The sequence below is a fragment of the Lepisma saccharinum genome, chromosome 28 (assembly GCF_977018435.1).
Source record: "Lepisma saccharinum chromosome 28, izLepSacc3.1, whole genome shotgun sequence".
Lineage (NCBI taxonomy): Eukaryota > Metazoa > Arthropoda > Insecta > Zygentoma > Lepismatidae > Lepisma > Lepisma saccharinum.
This window is the reverse complement of record NC_139256.1, coordinates 37,657,233-37,674,365: the sequence shown is the minus strand read 5'-3', so window position 1 is coordinate 37,674,365 and position 17,133 is coordinate 37,657,233. Positions and strand designations below refer to the sequence as shown.

The 17,133-nt window shown below is 36.3% G+C and overlaps 1 protein-coding gene across 1 annotated transcript in view; it reads right to left on the bottom strand.

The window, feature by feature from the left end:
• Positions 1-16,815, bottom strand: part of LOC145981097 (ribokinase-like) — a 47,989-nt gene extending 31,174 nt beyond the window's left edge. Inside the window, exons 1-3 of the mRNA XM_083114235.1 lie at positions 16,462-16,815; positions 4,485-4,617; positions 3,191-3,317 (exon numbers count right to left, since the gene is read on the bottom strand). Of these exons, the coding sequence (XP_082970361.1) occupies positions 3,191-3,317; positions 4,485-4,617; positions 16,462-16,514 (313 nt within the window). The 5' untranslated portion in view covers positions 16,515-16,815. The remainder of the gene's footprint in view (positions 1-3,190; positions 3,318-4,484; positions 4,618-16,461) is intronic.
• Between the last annotated feature and the right edge of the window lie 318 nt (positions 16,816-17,133).

The following is a 17,133-nucleotide window of genomic DNA, read 5'->3' as shown; positions in this document are numbered from 1 at the left end:
TCACAAACATTCAAAATGGAGAGCAAGAGTTTCAGAGTGTTAGAGGAAACTTAATTCACAATGCGAAGGTGTACATCACAGAAAGACTGCAATCTATATGTGATTGCATCTCTGCATGTTTTTGACACCTTGGGTTGGCCTCCCAAAGAAAATATTCTTCAGTTTGGGATAGAAGAAATAAAGAAGCTCTACATGTACTTGAACCCGAGCCTATACAATGAGAAAATGGATGTTCTGTTAGCAGAGTGGACAGAATACAAACTTTTGTTTCCTTCTCTAACTTTGAATCAGACACTGTGGCGACCAAAGATTTTAGACCGGCGACTGACTTCAAACTTGAAATTTCATGCCCTGGTTTATGACATACAATAGAACATATTTGAGTGGTGTGCATGTGTGATTTATTGTGGAGTCAAACTTTGGGAAGGGTTCGGTGAGCGCATCCCTGCCTATGCCAATATTTTGACTTAACACACTCCAAGAAAAATTTTGGCCCCCATGGCGGAGTGGTTAGCACATCGTGCTACGACACCAGGGGTCCCAGGTTCGAATCCCAGCCTGAGTGAGTATGGATGTATGTGAGTGTCCATTCATCAATTTCATCATATCATCGCTCATCCATATCTTCACAAATTGGCCAAAAGTTGCACAAAAAATTGAAGTAAAATAAAGCACAGCAAATCAATCATTCAATGCAAGGAAAATTAACAAATACATTGCTGCACAGGTGAAACAACAAAATGTTGCCCACTGGTGCTTAGGTCCAGAGAAACCAGGTGGTTCATCTTACATTGTGACATTGGGCATTTAACATGAAAGATTAATAATCTAAGTTCCACTCTTTAAACACCATTATATTTACAAGTTTTCCTTTCTGACAAAAAAACACTGTTTCTGTAGTTTACATATTGTTGTCAAATGCCAGTAATATCCACTCACAAAGCTCTTTACAAATTTATGCTTGCAATTTTTTTCCAAAAGGATTTTATACTCTGAAAATTTTTTCAGTCTACATTTGAGGAGAGCAATAATACTGCTTTAGACTGTGGACATTCATTTTTAACATAATTATTTCTCTTGTAGTCAAGCATAAAAAAACAGTTTTTCGTTGGGACGTTTGAGGAGAACACACGCTGATACATACTGTATCTTCAATCAAACTAAAAATAAATGTCTGATGAAGAGAGCATGTGTTCTCCTGAAACGTCACAACAAAAAATTGTGTTTTTATGCTTGTAATAACTGTAGACTACAAGAGAAATAATTCTACAATGCAAGCAATGTGTACATACAAGAAAAATCCTTTTTAACAGAATGATTGTTTCTCCAGTTACATTGCATTTTTGTATTCATGTGTAAAATTGTTCTTGCAAAACTGCCAAATTGACATTATGTCACAGTCTTGAAGCACCAGAAATCTATTTCCTTGACCTTCTCAAACATATTCACATCCTTTATTTTGTTATCTTATAACTTTCCTGCGTTATTGTTGAAACAAAAAGTTCCCATCCCTCGTTACAAAAAGTCTGTCAATTTGCTCAATAAATTACTGCCACTCTGTAGATCATGCATAGGTTCTACAAACATTTACAGTAGACACTATTGGACAAGACTAAAAATATACAACACACCTAGGATCTATATCATTTACTTCTGGGTTTTAATCTGAACAATATCTGCATTTCTCACAAATGTACCTATGAAAACTGTCTGATAAAGTGGTTGAAAATAAGTTGAACTACAAAGATTGGATACCACCACCTTGACAATTTTATGCACTATTGATTAAAAAAAAATCATAAATAATTTGAAGCAACGGGGAAATATTCTCAAAAATTGACAAAATGTATGCAAAAACAGAGGGAGAAATATATAAGCATATTGACTGGTTTTTCTTTCAGCTCCTCGGCATTGTTTTTCTAAGACACAGTTTCACACACACATTTGTTTTTCAATATATGCTCTCATTGGTGCCTCCTAAGGGAGCTTTCAAACTGAAACGTCAAATGACAAGCAACACTTTTCACTGGCAGGAATAAATGCAACCTTTCGAACTAGTGATATGACCATCTGCACATGTTACGTGTTACTTGTGTGGAACTTTCTCATTACTGTGGATCATGGTGCCTTGGTCTTTTGGTGGTGCACGTGCCGTGAATACTTTTTTACAGGACATGTCACTTACTAATTGTCATTTTGGTCTGAAATATCCCTAAGAAGAACAATAGCATTAAGAGAATGGTGTGATAACTGTAGACCTTGGTGCTGCCAAATGAAAATGGTTCAGCCACCAAAAGGTTTCATTGAAAATGTATTACCTCAGAAGTAATCTCCATAGCTGTTACCACATTTATCTCACTGGAAAACAAAAATAGTTAGTTTCATTCTTGTAGAAGCTTGACGGCTGCTGACAAATCCACAACCTTAACCAGTCATATACATCCTTGCCCGAGTGAAACCGATGTCCACGAATGGATCTCTTCACGTTGCTAAACATGTGAAATTCATGTAAGGAAAGATCTGGGGAGTAGGGAGGATGTTGAAGTGATTCCGAGCCAAATCCCTGAAGCACATACCTCACCAGATTGGAAGTGTGGGAACATGATCAAGCTCCCGGACTCTGTTGACATTTGCATCAGTTCTTGCAACCGACGGCCTTCCACTGCGAGGTTCATCTGCAATTGACTCTCTTCATTTGCAAATGCCTTAAACCAACGAAACACCTGGGCCCTTGACAAAACACTGGCTTCGTAGACCTGTTGCAGTTTTGCAAAAGTTTCCGTTGCACTGTGTCCAAGTCTGAAGCAAAACTTGATCGCATACCGTTGCTTGATATTCGTGTCACTCATTGTCCGAACGCACAAGCAAAACCTGGTTCGCTAAAACAATCGCTACGGACAACCAACGTGACGCTAGCGAGTTCCAACTTGCACTGATGGTGTATCACATGTTCATCCACCTCCCCTCCAAGTCCCACGTCACCGGTTCGTGCGCAGTGTTGCCAGTCTCATTACTTTATTTACACACCACATATGTATGTCATGCTCTACAGGAATAATGGAAGCAAATTTCTTCCAACTCATCTAGAGATTATAGAGCAAAATATAAAGAAAGAATGATAATCTTACGTTGCTTAACACATGACTAAATAATTGGGTCACATAATGGAAGGCAATGTCTACTTACTGACCATTATCTGCAACAATGATTTGCGCTATTCCTGTTGAATGGCCTTTGGTAACATGCACGTGATCAACATTCACTCCATTTTCTTTGAAAACTCTCACAAAATTCTCTCCAAACATGTCATCACCTACCTGCATAAAGGAACAGGACTATATATGAATTTTGAATTTACTATCAACAAAAAAAATTAAATTAAAAAATAATCTTAACCCATTTTATCAGATACCATTATATCCTTCTTAACCTAGACCCCAAGAAATGGGATATCCAGTTTCATCTCCATGGGATTGAATTTCATGTATGAAGATGGATTCTGTATTGTATTTTTAGCAGATGTTGGTTTATTTATATCACCACCAAAATGGTGAACCCTCAATTATAAAATTTGAGACAAGCCTTTTTTTACCAACGTGAAGTTCCATGTGTCTGCATTGCACAATTGGATAGTTTTTTCAGATTAATTTCGAAGGCTCACTCAGGGTACAGCATCTGGAGTGGAGATGGTAGTGTGTCCAGTGAATGAAGAGAGTGAGCCTTCAAAATTAATCGGAAGAAACTATCCAATTGTGCAACGCAGAAACACGAAACTTTATGTAGGTAATACTTAAACCGTGTTTAACATCTCCATCATGAAAATATTTTTTGTTCAATTTTTTCGCTTTATATTAGATGATGTAATATTCTTATCATTGCTATATGGAAGACACTTGTAAATTTTTGAGAAATCTTTGTAGGAGGACGAGGGCAACATAATATTATTTTTTGTAACTAAAAAAGGTTATTCCAAGTATCATGTTTCACTTAAATAGGTTCCCTTGAATATATAAGCAACATTACATGGTTGCTAGTCAAGGTTTAAAATTACTCTGAGATGAACTTAAAGCATGTAATTTATTAATGATACAAGAATGGATTAAAGTACATAATTCTCCCACTGGAGTGGCCTTCCTAAAGGTGGTTCTACAACTAGCAATACATTCCAATATATGGCCAACTCTACATTATCACGGCAGATTTTTAACATTTGGGTAGTAAAAATTTATTGGCATGTTTATTATTCTGATTGAATGATAGACAAAGCACACACACATTAAAAAATGTACAGTACTTCTTATTTAAAAAACGGTAATGGAAATTTTTACAAGTGAGCTCTATCAAAAAATATTTTTTTTACAAGTGGATATGAAAATTCAGATGCCATGGTGACTGGTCATCTGGAGGAAGGTATATTCAAGGAAATTTAACATTTTTCAGGTTTGAAAAAAAAATAACAACAATATAGGCTACATTATACTTACTCTAGCAACCATTGCAGTCGTTCCACCTAGCTTTGCAGCAGCAATACACTGATTGGCTCCTTTCCCACCATAACCCATTGCAAAATGTGTTCCATGCAATGTCTCCCCTGGCTTTGGTAATCTTGGGGCAAAACTAAAAAATATGCAAAATTTTCATCCCACAATATCTTAGGAAAATATGGAGATTAAATATAGATACACAAATTACTACACCAACAATGAACTCTACATGCTTCAATGTTAACAAAAAAAATGCATCCATGTGGTAGTAATCACAGATTTATAGAAGGTTACAGAAATTATAAATCAATTTCAGCATCTTTCATAAAAAGGTACTACTACTTTCGTATAGTGGAAACACCTATAAATCATTTCTTTCGCACTTGTTTACATTCCTAACGTACTATTCTGCATTGCGGAACATTTCTTTAGGTGTAATAATGAATTTCTAATGGAAATAATGTCTTATTTCTTACATTTACGAGTAGTTACTGTTTTCATTTTTTGCATTTTATAACACACAATATGGCGATAACGTACTGGTTCATCGCACGTTGAGCCAGTGTTTTGTCGATTTGGAGTGTGTATGCAATGTTGCAACCCTGTTCACCGAAAAATATCTACTTTCATTCCCAGATTTGAAATTATGCTAATACCTCGCAAACCATTTGGCGTTAGCCCCACAAACCATTGACGTTTGCCCCCACAAAAATTTTTTCCCGTAAAGGTTAGGTTAGGTTAGGCAAGCATAGTTTACAAAAATTTTTAAAAAATAAAAATACTCGACACGTCATGTTATAGTCAAAACACGGTAAGGTTTGAAACACTTACTGGGGTTATGTCATGTAACACACGGAACGTTGTGCTCACGTGCAGGAAGCAAATGGTGGCAGCAGCAATAACATGTCAGAGATATTTTCGCAGATAAACACATGATTTCGCATTAAAATGGATCAAAACTACATTTCCGAACTTCAACAACGCTAAAGAAAATGATTTGCGTAAGTACTTTCTTATGTAAAAAGTAAAAAATCCGTTTCCACTATACGAAAGTGTTACCATCCTAACTTATAGAATGCAAGTGTAATGTTTTTATTTCATGGAAAGTAGGGATGAATTTTGGAGAGGTTTGATCCCAGAAAGTACTTTTGTGAAAATTATGATGTAAAAAAATTACAAACATCGAACCACAATAGCATAACCCATAAATAAGCTCCTCAACAAAAAAATAAAAAAAAATAGTTACTTCTAGAGGAACTTCAAAACTTTCCATCTGGTTCAACACATGGCATCCTGATAATAATTAGCTGATACTTTCAACACAAATCCTGTGCATTTACTTGGGCAATACAGATGTGATGGAGTGACAATTGTATTTGGGCATGCCATGGAAACAAAGTGTATGAAGTAGCCCAGTTTTAAGATGTGTCACTGAGGACTGTGGAATTCTTGCATAGATTAGATAATTTATAAAAATCAGAGTGTTATTTGAAAATTTTCCAGTGAAGGGAGAAATTTCAGTAACCTCTCTTGGAAGCATACGAGTTGCACAGAAAGAGACTGGGCCTATAGTTTAAAGTGTGCTCTGAACCATTATGTGCCTCCACCAGGTATTGAACCTTAGACAACTCGATAACAAGGGTGAAGCATCGGAATATTAGTGCATCACTCCCTAAGCCTAAGTATAAAACAAAAGAGGAGAGCAGTTTCAAAGTAGGGAATTCCTCCTCACCTCTATCAATTTTTGATTGAATTGAATTAGGTTATTTTTACGTCACTTTCAGCCACTCTCGGCTAATTGCAGCGATGAGGATGAGTGATGACATATAGAATTGATGAAGGGACTCAGTAACAGATCGTGTTACTTTTCCAGGTGCGATCGATGAAGGGTTAAGTGTGTTCAATTGTCTGTTTTGATTGAGTTGGTGATTTAAGTCCACTTTATGCACAGTAAGGCTAATCGGGACTAGACCTACAGCTTAAAAGTGGGATCTGAACCACTATATACATCCACCGGATATTGATTCCCGGACCCCTTGATTACAACGCAATGATGGTCTGACGTTGTCTTCTATCATCATAGTGAAACACCAGCACAGAGATTTTGGTTTGTTTCATGGATACTGTTGTTACATCATCACAAAGAAAACAATCCATCTGACCAAACGTATTTTTATCATCAGATTCTGACTGAATGCTGAAGTATTATTTCGTGACATTTTACAAACCTATGTTGTAGTTTCTTTCTTCTTATAAGGCGCTACAGCTCTTTATGGGCTTTGGCCTGCTCAATTACATCCTTCCATTCTTCTCTACTTGTGACGGTTCTGTGAATCCGCACAATATAATTATATGTTTATTGAAATTATTAATTTCATATTATAAAAATCACTTTATATTAACGTTTAAAAAAATGTATAATTATTACTTTGTACAACGTTAATTATGTTTTATGTACGCATCAAGTAATCCTTATAATCTGAGATCCAAAACAAGTCTTACAGCTAGATCTATCAATTGTGGTGATGAACCTGATGAATCACAAAATAAGAATGGTGCCATGAATATGGTGAAGTGCTGCAAAGACCCCGATAAGGAAAGGTTGGTAGCTTGTGAAAATTGTGGCCATTGGTATCATTTACAATGTTTGGGTTTGTCCGATAAGCATTGGGAATTATACCAGTTAAATGAAAATTATTTCTGTACAGATTGTGATCCTTCTTATGATCCGTTCAGTATTGAAGCTTTCGTGGAATGGAAAAGAAGTCAAGAAAATGTTCAAGAAATTGACATTCGTCCTTCTGTGTTGGCAGAGACGTCAACGGGGCAAAGTAATGTTCCTTTTCAAATGTTTGATGTGCTGGCAGAGTTAAGAAAAATCAGTGAGTCACAACATATGGAATTTACAAAAATTAGGGAAACTCAGGAGTCTCAACAGCTTGAGTTTACAAAAATGAGGCAAACTCAAGATTCTATGAGGCAAACTCAGGAGTCTCAACAGCTTGAGTTTACAAAAATGAGGCAAACTCAAGATTCTATGAGGCAAACTCAGGAGTCTCAACAGCTTGGGTTTACAAAAATGAGGCAAACTCAAGAGTCTCAACAGGTTGAGTTTACAAACATGAGGCAAACTCAAGAGTCTCAACAGCTTGAGTTTACAAAAATGAGGCAAACTCAAGAGTCTCATCAGCTTGAGTTTATAAAAATCAGGGAATCTCAACAGGAAATTCAAAATTCACAGCAACTACTCAAGCTTGACTTCCACGAATTGAGTACATCATTACGAAAGGAATTAGCTGAAGTTGCCGAGTCCTGCAAATTAGCAACACGTTCATTACATCAGGAAATGGAAAGAGAAGTGCAAGGACTAACAGAGAAAATCGAGGAAGTCAACACTACTTGTACAGAGAATTCTGATAAACTTGCTGGATTGACTGATCAGATTACAGAATGCCAGAACAATGTTTCAGGGTTGTCTCGGCAAGTTCAAAGACTTGAAGTCGTTGTGAGCAAGGACGAAATAACTAAGCGCGTGGAAGCATGTGAGGAAAATATTACTAAGTTAACATCTAATATTTCGACTAATGTTGAATCAAGTAATCCTGTACAAGTTTACAGTTCTCATGTGAATAGTAACTGTCAACCTGGTATTCCTGCACGGAACCTAACCTCTTCTAAATCATCTGATTCTTCAGCGTGTGATGTTTCTGATGATGAACACAATCGCATTGCTTCACAAAGACACAAACGTTCTAGTAATAATCGAGTGAGAACTAGTAATACTAACAAGTTATGTCAATCAACCCGTTCTTTATATTCTGATGGTTCTGGTCAGCAAAGAAAGAGGCAAGTAAACCAAAAGTCAGCAAATCCGAAGAATCATCGATGTGATTATCCTGACAATTGTATGCGTTCGCTTACTCAAGAACCTCGACGGTTGGTAAGATTGAATGAACTTACTGTTCTTCCTAAATATTCTGGAGATCCTGAAAAATCAAGTCCACGTAAGTTTATTAAAACTTTAACGTCCTACTTAGACTTACTGCAAGTTCCTGACATGCAAAGGCTTGAATGTATTACTAATTGTTTTCAAGGACCTGCAGAAGGTTGGTATAATACTCATGTCGATTCGTTTACATCGTACAAACAGTTTGTTGACGAATTTCTGAATCACTACACGTCTTATTCGTTAACTCAGGCTCAATTATCTGAACTTAGAAGTCGTAAATATGATCCTAAATCGACGAGTAGTATGGAAGTTTTTGCTATTCGTACGCATTCAGCATATTATAATTTAGTTGATCGTCCGAATGATGCAGAAGTTATTGATATTTTAATCAATCAGTTGCCCACATCTATTGCACAAACAATATTAGCTGCTAGATTAGTTAAAATGGATGATGTAATTGCGCTACTAAAGAGGTTGGATTTAGTGAATTCAAGATCAAACAAGAGTTTTAATGTTCATGATAATGTACGTGAAAAAAATTTCCGACATGATGGGAATAATTCTAAAAGTTTTACCGACAATAATAGTGCAAGGGCAAAACTGAGAGTTCAGAGTGTTGCTAAAAGTTCATCGTTTGTGAACGATGATGAACCTAATGGAAATCAAGGTTCAAGACGTAACGTAAGACCTAATGATACTGTTCATTTTGTTTCTTCTAGCGATGAAAATAAAAGAAATAAGATTCCACGTACAGATGTTCCGTTTGTTGCTGAAAACCAACAATCAAACTCCAGCCAGAAGACGATGATATTTAATAGAAATAATAATTTTGGGAAACCTAACCTAACTAACAGACCATATAATCGTTACAGACGTAATGGTGCAGGAACTCAAAATTTCCGGCAAAATAGAAGTCCACAAAGCTCACGATACTTCAACAATAATGGTAGATTTATGAGCAACAGTTTCAATGCCAGAAACGAGCAAGAACAACAGCAATTTACACTGCGTCCTAACTCTCAGTTCTCTAACAATAATTTCCACTCATTCCAACCATGCAGTGTATGTGCCAATTGCGGATATTCGTCTTCTCAGTTGTCAACGGGAAACAGTTGCAATGCAACTGCAGTGGCGAATACTCCATTAAATGAAAATGCTCCATCTTTCGATCCAAGAGAAACTTCTTGTAAACAGTTCATTTCTTCTGTCCCTGAAGCAACATTAAACGAACGTCGCGGGTGAACGTGGACCAGTTTGCTCGCACTAACATAATGGAGGGTCCGTCTAAATCATATCGTAGTGATAATATAGGCACAACTTGTCAGTATGCTGTATTAAGTAATTCCGTTTTACCTGAAGTTGATCATTGTTATCCACTTTCAATATTTTTTCAATTAGATTGGTACGAAGATGAACCTACTTGGATTTTAAATGATACTGGTATACCTACTCCTATTACTGATCAACCTTTGATCACAGGAACAGTTTGCGGCATTACGATACAGTGTGTCATCGACAGTGGAAGCCAGTGTAATTTAGTCAGTTATGAATTATGGTGCAGTATAAAATCAATTATTCCGAGTGCCAAACTGGATACAGTGGATCAACTTAAGTTATTGCCGTTTGCAGGACATCAGAAGTTTCGTGTTGCTGGTCGGAATATTATAAGTATTTCAATTAACTCGGAAGTTTTTACTTTGGAGATGTTCGTATTGAAGCAACTGCATGCTGAATTAATTCTCGGAATACCATTTTTAAGGCAATACAAAGCTGTACTCGATTTTAGAAGAAACGAAATTAGTTTGATGGCGTCTACTGGTTCCGAATTGGTTCAGCCATTTAATTCTAGCAAAATCACAACTGATAGGGATCGCTGCCAGATGCAGGAAGTTACTATAGTCAAAGAAGCAGAAAATTTACTTGTCGTTTCTCTAGATCAGATCACAACGAAGGTGCGGTCGTGTGAATCACTCAACACGGAGCAGCAGTCTCAGCTTGAGAATCTAATAATAGAATACCATAGTTTGTTTTCTGATCGACCCCGATCTGCATTCATAGAACCTTATCGAATTGAACTAGACACAAAGGAACCAATTAAGGCACCTATATATCTGGTACCGTTCGCCAAAAGAGCAGCGTTAGAAAAGGAACTAGAGAAATGGAAGGCCTGGGGAATAATTAAAGAGATGTCTTCGCCTTATTTAAACCCAGTACATATCGTCCCAAAATCTAATGGCGAGTGGCATCCAGTGGTGGATTTTCGTCGCCTAAACCAACATGTAATTTCACCACTTACCCATGTTGAACCTATAAACGAGCTACTTCAACATTTTAAGGGTGCAAGATATTTTTCTTCGATTGATCTCTCCTGTGGATATTTTCAAATACCACTTACGCCCGACTCATATAAGTACACAGCTTTTTCGTATCGAGGACGACAGCACGTGTTTTGTTACTTGCCATTTGGTATAAAATCAGCTGTTTCTGTTTTTGTTGAGAGGATGAATAAGGTGTTTGGACCGGAGACTCATTCATTTCTGATGATATATGTGGATGACATTTTAATATTTAGCACAACAATAGAGAAACATTTTGAACATCTTGATTATGTTCTACAGACATTGCAGAAGACGAACATGTCCATAAAATTTGCCAAATGCAAATTTTTCCAAACGGAAATTAAGTTTTTGGGTCATGTGGTGTCTGGTTCCGAGATTAAGGTCGATCATGATAAAGACTCAGCTATTCTACAGTTTCCTGTTCCTCAAAACAAAAAGTCACTTCGCAAATTTTTGGGACTGGCAAATTGGAGAAATCGTTTTATACAGGGATTTTCAGATATCGCTAGTCCATTATATTATCTTTTACGCAAGAATGTGCCATTTTATTGGACACCTCAGTGTCAAGAAGCTTTCTTGTTATTAAAGAATGCTCTAATTTCAGCACCAGCATTGAGTCAACCCGACTTTGAGTTGAGGTTTTGTGTTTCTGTTGATGCAAGCCAGAAAGGATTAGGTTGTGTACTTTGGCAAGTTGATAATGATGAAATTCGTGTCATACAATACGGCAGTCGTTCTCTTAGAGGAGCAGAGATTACATATAGTACACACGAATTGGAATGTTTAGCTATATTATTTGCTCTGGAGAAATTTGCTATATATCTTAAAGGAACTGATTTCAACTTATATTCAGATCATAAGTCGTTGTCTTGGCTTAAAACTGCACAATCACTTAATTCTCGTCTTACGAGATGGGCTCTCAAACTGCAGTGTTTTGATTTCACGTTATATCATGTTCCAGGAGTTTCGAATAATATTGCTGATACTTTGAGCAGATTTCCGCCTTGTACTACTTATTCTGCACTTGATGATAAATTATATATCAATCAAGTAATTATGGAAGATTCACAAGATGATACTTCTTCTATTTGGTTAAAAGCTCAACGAGCAGATGAAAAATGCAATAATATAATTTCTCACCTGGAAGATAGTACAACGGATAAAGACTTTACAAAGTATCTTCTTCACAACAAAATTCTTTTTTATAAACCCAATTCAGATGAAATTTGTAAACTTGTAGTGCCACGTGAGCTTATACCTTTGGTATTGCACAAAATGCATGATTTAAATGGACATTTTGGTTATCAGAAGGTTTTAACAGCTTGTAGAAGAGCATATTTTTGGCCGTACATGAGAAAATCAATTAGAAATTACCTGAAAGATTGCTTAGAATGTGCACGAACAAAGATTGTAGGTCGGCCGTTGCGGAGAGATGAATATCACGTCGTTTCTCACAAACCACACGATTTCCTCTCTATTGATTTAATCGGAAAATTACCAAGATCACGTACATATGAATATCTCCTCACAATTGTAGACGTTATGTCAAAGTTTGTTATGATTTATCCGTTAAGAAAAGCGACTGCCAGGGAAATTATCAATCGTTTTGAAGAACAATATTTTAAACATTACCCTGTATGCAATGTATTATTATCAGATTGTGGAAGCCAATTTACATCAAATGAGTGGAAAGCCTACATGGATTCAAGGAAAATTAAGCATATTACTACCACTACATACAATCCGAAATCTAATCCTATTGAGAGGTACAATAAGGAGATTGTTAGGTTACTGCGATTATTCTGCAATGATAATCACACCACTTGGTATCCAAAAATAAATTCTATTATTCAGTTATTAAATCATTCATGCTCTTCAGTTACCGGATTATCTCCTAGTGAACTTTTCTTACATGAAGATATGAAGGACTCAATATTTGAAGAAATCGGCTGGCCAGAACAAATTAAATCTTTGCCATGGAAACGCAAATTGTTTTTAGCAGAAATCAGGACTAGACAATCTAGAAGAAGTAGAAAGATTAAGAATGCATTGAACTCGATCAAACTTCAAACAGGAGATTTGGTTATGATAAAAGATAGGCAAGTTAGTTCTAAAATTAACAGCCAGATTCATAAATTGTTCAACTTGTATATTGGGCCATTCCTTGTCAAGGAAATTAAGGACAATAATGCAATTCTTTACACAATGAACCAGCAATATTATGGCAAGGTGAACTTCTCAAATCTTCGAGTGTTTAACTGTTCGGAAGAAAAGAGGAATCAACTCTTGTCTGAAAATTAAATTTATGAGAGTAGATACTGGAAAAAGGAAACCATTCTGTTTATTATTTTGTACAATTGAATGTTGTATTATGTTCTGATTTGTTATTACCTGTTAGGCACAAATCTGTTTATGTGCACGTTGTTGTCGAATGTCAGATAATATTGTGCATTTGTAACTTTGTTTTAGTTATGTTGATAAACATCTGACTGATTTTTAAATGAAAACTCCTCCTTGCTGTTTCGTAGTTTTCATTTTCCCGGAGCAGGGGAATGTTGTGACGGTTCTGTGAATCCGCACAATATAATTATATGTTTATTGAAATTATTAATTTCATATTATAAAAATCACTTTATATTAACGTTTAAAAAAATGTATAATTATTACTTTGTACAACGTTAATTATGTTTTATGTTATTCATTGCACTATACGCTGTATAAACGAGATATTTGGAATTCTAACGTTGATATAGCAACGAGAATCAATAGTCATTATGTAGCAGTGTGTCTGGCAAAAATGGAAATATAGGTAATAGTGAACTGCATATTACTCAGTTATTTCACTAATATATAGACCTATAGAAGTTGTATCTTCACCTTCGCGTTTTAGTTTCAAATATTTATGAACGAAATGTAATCGTGCAAATAATTGACTTGTGCACATCACATACTCAACACACATTTCTTCCAGTTCTGTGTCTTCAGTTTTCTTATGTCATTTCTGACATCGTCTATCCATTTGGTTTTGGGCCTTCCTTGTGATCTTGTAGCAATAGGTCTCCAATTGTAAATTTGTTTCACAATTCTTTCTTCGGGCATTCTTTCAATATGACCCAACCAGCTCAATCTTTGTGTTTTGATAAATCTTCTTATATTCTTACTCTTTACTAATGTTTCAAGCTCTTCGTTTGTTTCTATTCGCCATATATTATTAGATTGTCTCGTTGGGCCATATATTTTCCTTAATATCTTTCTTTCAAATATCATTAGGTTTGTTGTAGTTTACGTTTATATTTATTTTCGGGTCCTGACTACAGCAAATTATTTGGTATGACTGAAGATGACCGGACCCCTCTCCGATTTTCTTCATATTTGGCATACTTACTAATTGAGGCCTCCTAATGACGAATCTGAAGTTAAAATTTATTGGAAACTTGTAGAAATTGCAAAATAATTGCAAACCATTGACGCTAGCCCCATGAACCATTGATGTGTGGTTAGCTTAGTTTCGGTTAGGTTAAGCAAACATAGTTAAAATTTTGGGTACTATTATAGTATGGGGGTGACACCTATAAGTCATATATTTCGCACATTTTTACATTGCTAACGTACTATTTTGGAAAACGGAACATTTCCTAAGGTGAAATAATGAATTTCTAACTAAGATAATGTCTATTTCTTACATTTACGAGTACTTACTGTTACTTGTTATTTTGATTCTGTAACACACTATGGTGGGCGATAGCATACTGGTTCAGGGCGTGTTGTGTCAATTTATGCAGTGTTGCAACCTCGTCCACCAGAAAATACCTACTTTCGTGCCCGGATTTGAAATGATGCTAATACCTCGCAAACCATTGATGTTAGCCTCACAAACCATTTACATTAGCCTGGTACTAGTTTCCTATCCCTCGGACAGATTTCTTCATTTTTACAGAAGAAACTACTTACCGTAATAAGTTCCTGTAGTATTGTCTAACATCTGGAAGGTGTTTTGTGTGATGTGGGAATGTTTCATAGCGGAAATTCAACCATTGACACATAGTCCCACGAACCATTTTAGTAAGGTTAGGTTAGGTAGGGTCACAATAGGTTACAATAGTTAAAAATTGGTTTCGAAAAAATATGCGTAGCCCCACACACCATTCTCGCATAGTCCCACGAACCATTGACACACAGCCCCACAAACCATTTGCGGAAACGTACGTTTTTAAGTTACAAAAACACTTTTTTTTAAAAAAAAAAATGATCAAAAAAACGTGAATACACGTTAAAAAATGATCCGCAAAGCAGATAGGTAAGTACAAATGTCAAAAATTGACGAAACTCAGAAGTTATAGGTGTCCGAAGGATAGTAAACATTTACCAAAAAAAAATTAAAAATACTCGAAACGTCATGTTCTAGTGAAAACACGCCGAGTTTCAAACACTGACTACGGGATTACGTCAACTTAACAAACGGAACATCGTGCTCTCATGCAGAAAGCAAATGGCGGCAGCAGAAACAGAGTGTCAGACAGAGATTTTCGCAGAAAACAACATGTATTCGCATTAAAATGGATCAAAACTATATTCACGAACTTCCACAACGCTACAGAAAATGATATCCGTAAGTACTCTCTCCTGTAAATTTTAAGAAATCCGTCACCCCAATACTATAATCTTACCTTTGTCGTGGTAGTATCAGGATCTAGAAATTGCGAACCATTGACGTGTGGTTAGGTGGAGCGAATTGACAATATAGAGAAAGTCTCCAATTTTGTTAATTTTCGGTATACTAACTAATTTTGGCCTCCTAATCACGAATCTGTTGTAAAAAAAACGGGGATGGAGTCTGGAAATTTGAAAAAAATCCAATTGAACTTTTTTATATATACAGGTGTATATGCGTAGTTTTACGAACAAAAATGTAATCTCCTGTCATTGTTTCCAACCACGCCATTGTTTTACAAGAAAATGATTTATGATGTTCAGTTTTAGTACGAACCCTATTTTTTCGATGAATTTAGGGGTGAAATGAGTGCTAATGGAACCTAACCTAACCTCGTGTGAATGGTTCGTGGGGCTACCCGTGGATGGTTTTTGGGGCTACCCGTGTACGGTTTTGGGGGCTAACGTCAATGGTTTGTGGGTACCTGTAGATTGTTTTGGGGGCTAACGTCAATGGTTTGTGGGGCTACCCGTGGATGGTTTTTGGGGCTAACAAACAATGTTTCATCAAAAATGTACAATTTCCAGAGGTGACCCCCGGTTTTTTACAACAGATTCGTGATTAGGAGGCCAAAATTAGTTAGTATACCGAAAATTAACAAAATTGGAGACTTTCTCAATATTGTCCATTCTTACAGGTTAGGTTAGGCAAACATAGTTAAAATTTGGTGTCGTGGTAGTACCAGGAATATATATATTTGCTTGTGAAACAAAATATTTCGCGATAATCGACGGTTTCCATTCTGAAAACTAACGCCTTATTTTAGCTTATTTTGCAATTTCTAGACGTTTCCAACAACTTTTAACTTCAGATTCGTGATTAGGAGGCCTCAATTAGTGAGTATGCCAAATATGAAGAAAATCGGAGAGGGGTCCGGTCATCTTCAGTCGTTCCAATTGTTTCCCTAAGGAAAAATAATTACAATTGCCCACACATACGCCGCAAAATTCAGTTGGTTATCAATCACACAAAAATTACCTTTGAAAGTCTACGTTGCATGATCCTACAACGACAACACGTATGTTTTCCATGATATAACCAAAAATCTATAGACTGGTATTGGAAAATCACTACATCAAACAGCGAACAGTACTTAAAATGTAAACTTATTATGCAATTCTTTACGAACACAGAAATTATGCAAAATGCATTAATAATATTCAACGACGCGGACTGAATTCAGTGAAAATCCAGCGTCGAAGTCCCTGAGAAGGCAGGACTCAGCTTCAGCGCGGCAATATAATCGTGTCAACCTCTTATCTTATCTTGAAGATATTTCGTGTTACTTCTTTTGCCATTACGTACGGCTTTTCACGTACGCGCCTTCTCCATTCAAATGTTCACAGGGTAGAAATTTCCCATTCATTTACCGTATCTCCATATCTTAGAGTTTCGACCAATAGCAAACCAGTAAACTAGCTTCAGGGAAATAACGCTTGATGGCGCAGCATTCGTTCGTCGTCTTTTCGTCTGTATGCCTATGGGAACGTCAGTGTATGGTGCAAAATTTACGTGTGGAAGTGTCGGCTACGTGTGGAATGAACATACGTCACTTTGGTTGTCGTAGCTTATGAGATGGAAAAGTAAATAATCATAAGTTCGATTTCGGTGATTGTTTTCAAAATATTTGTGGATGATAAATATTCCCTT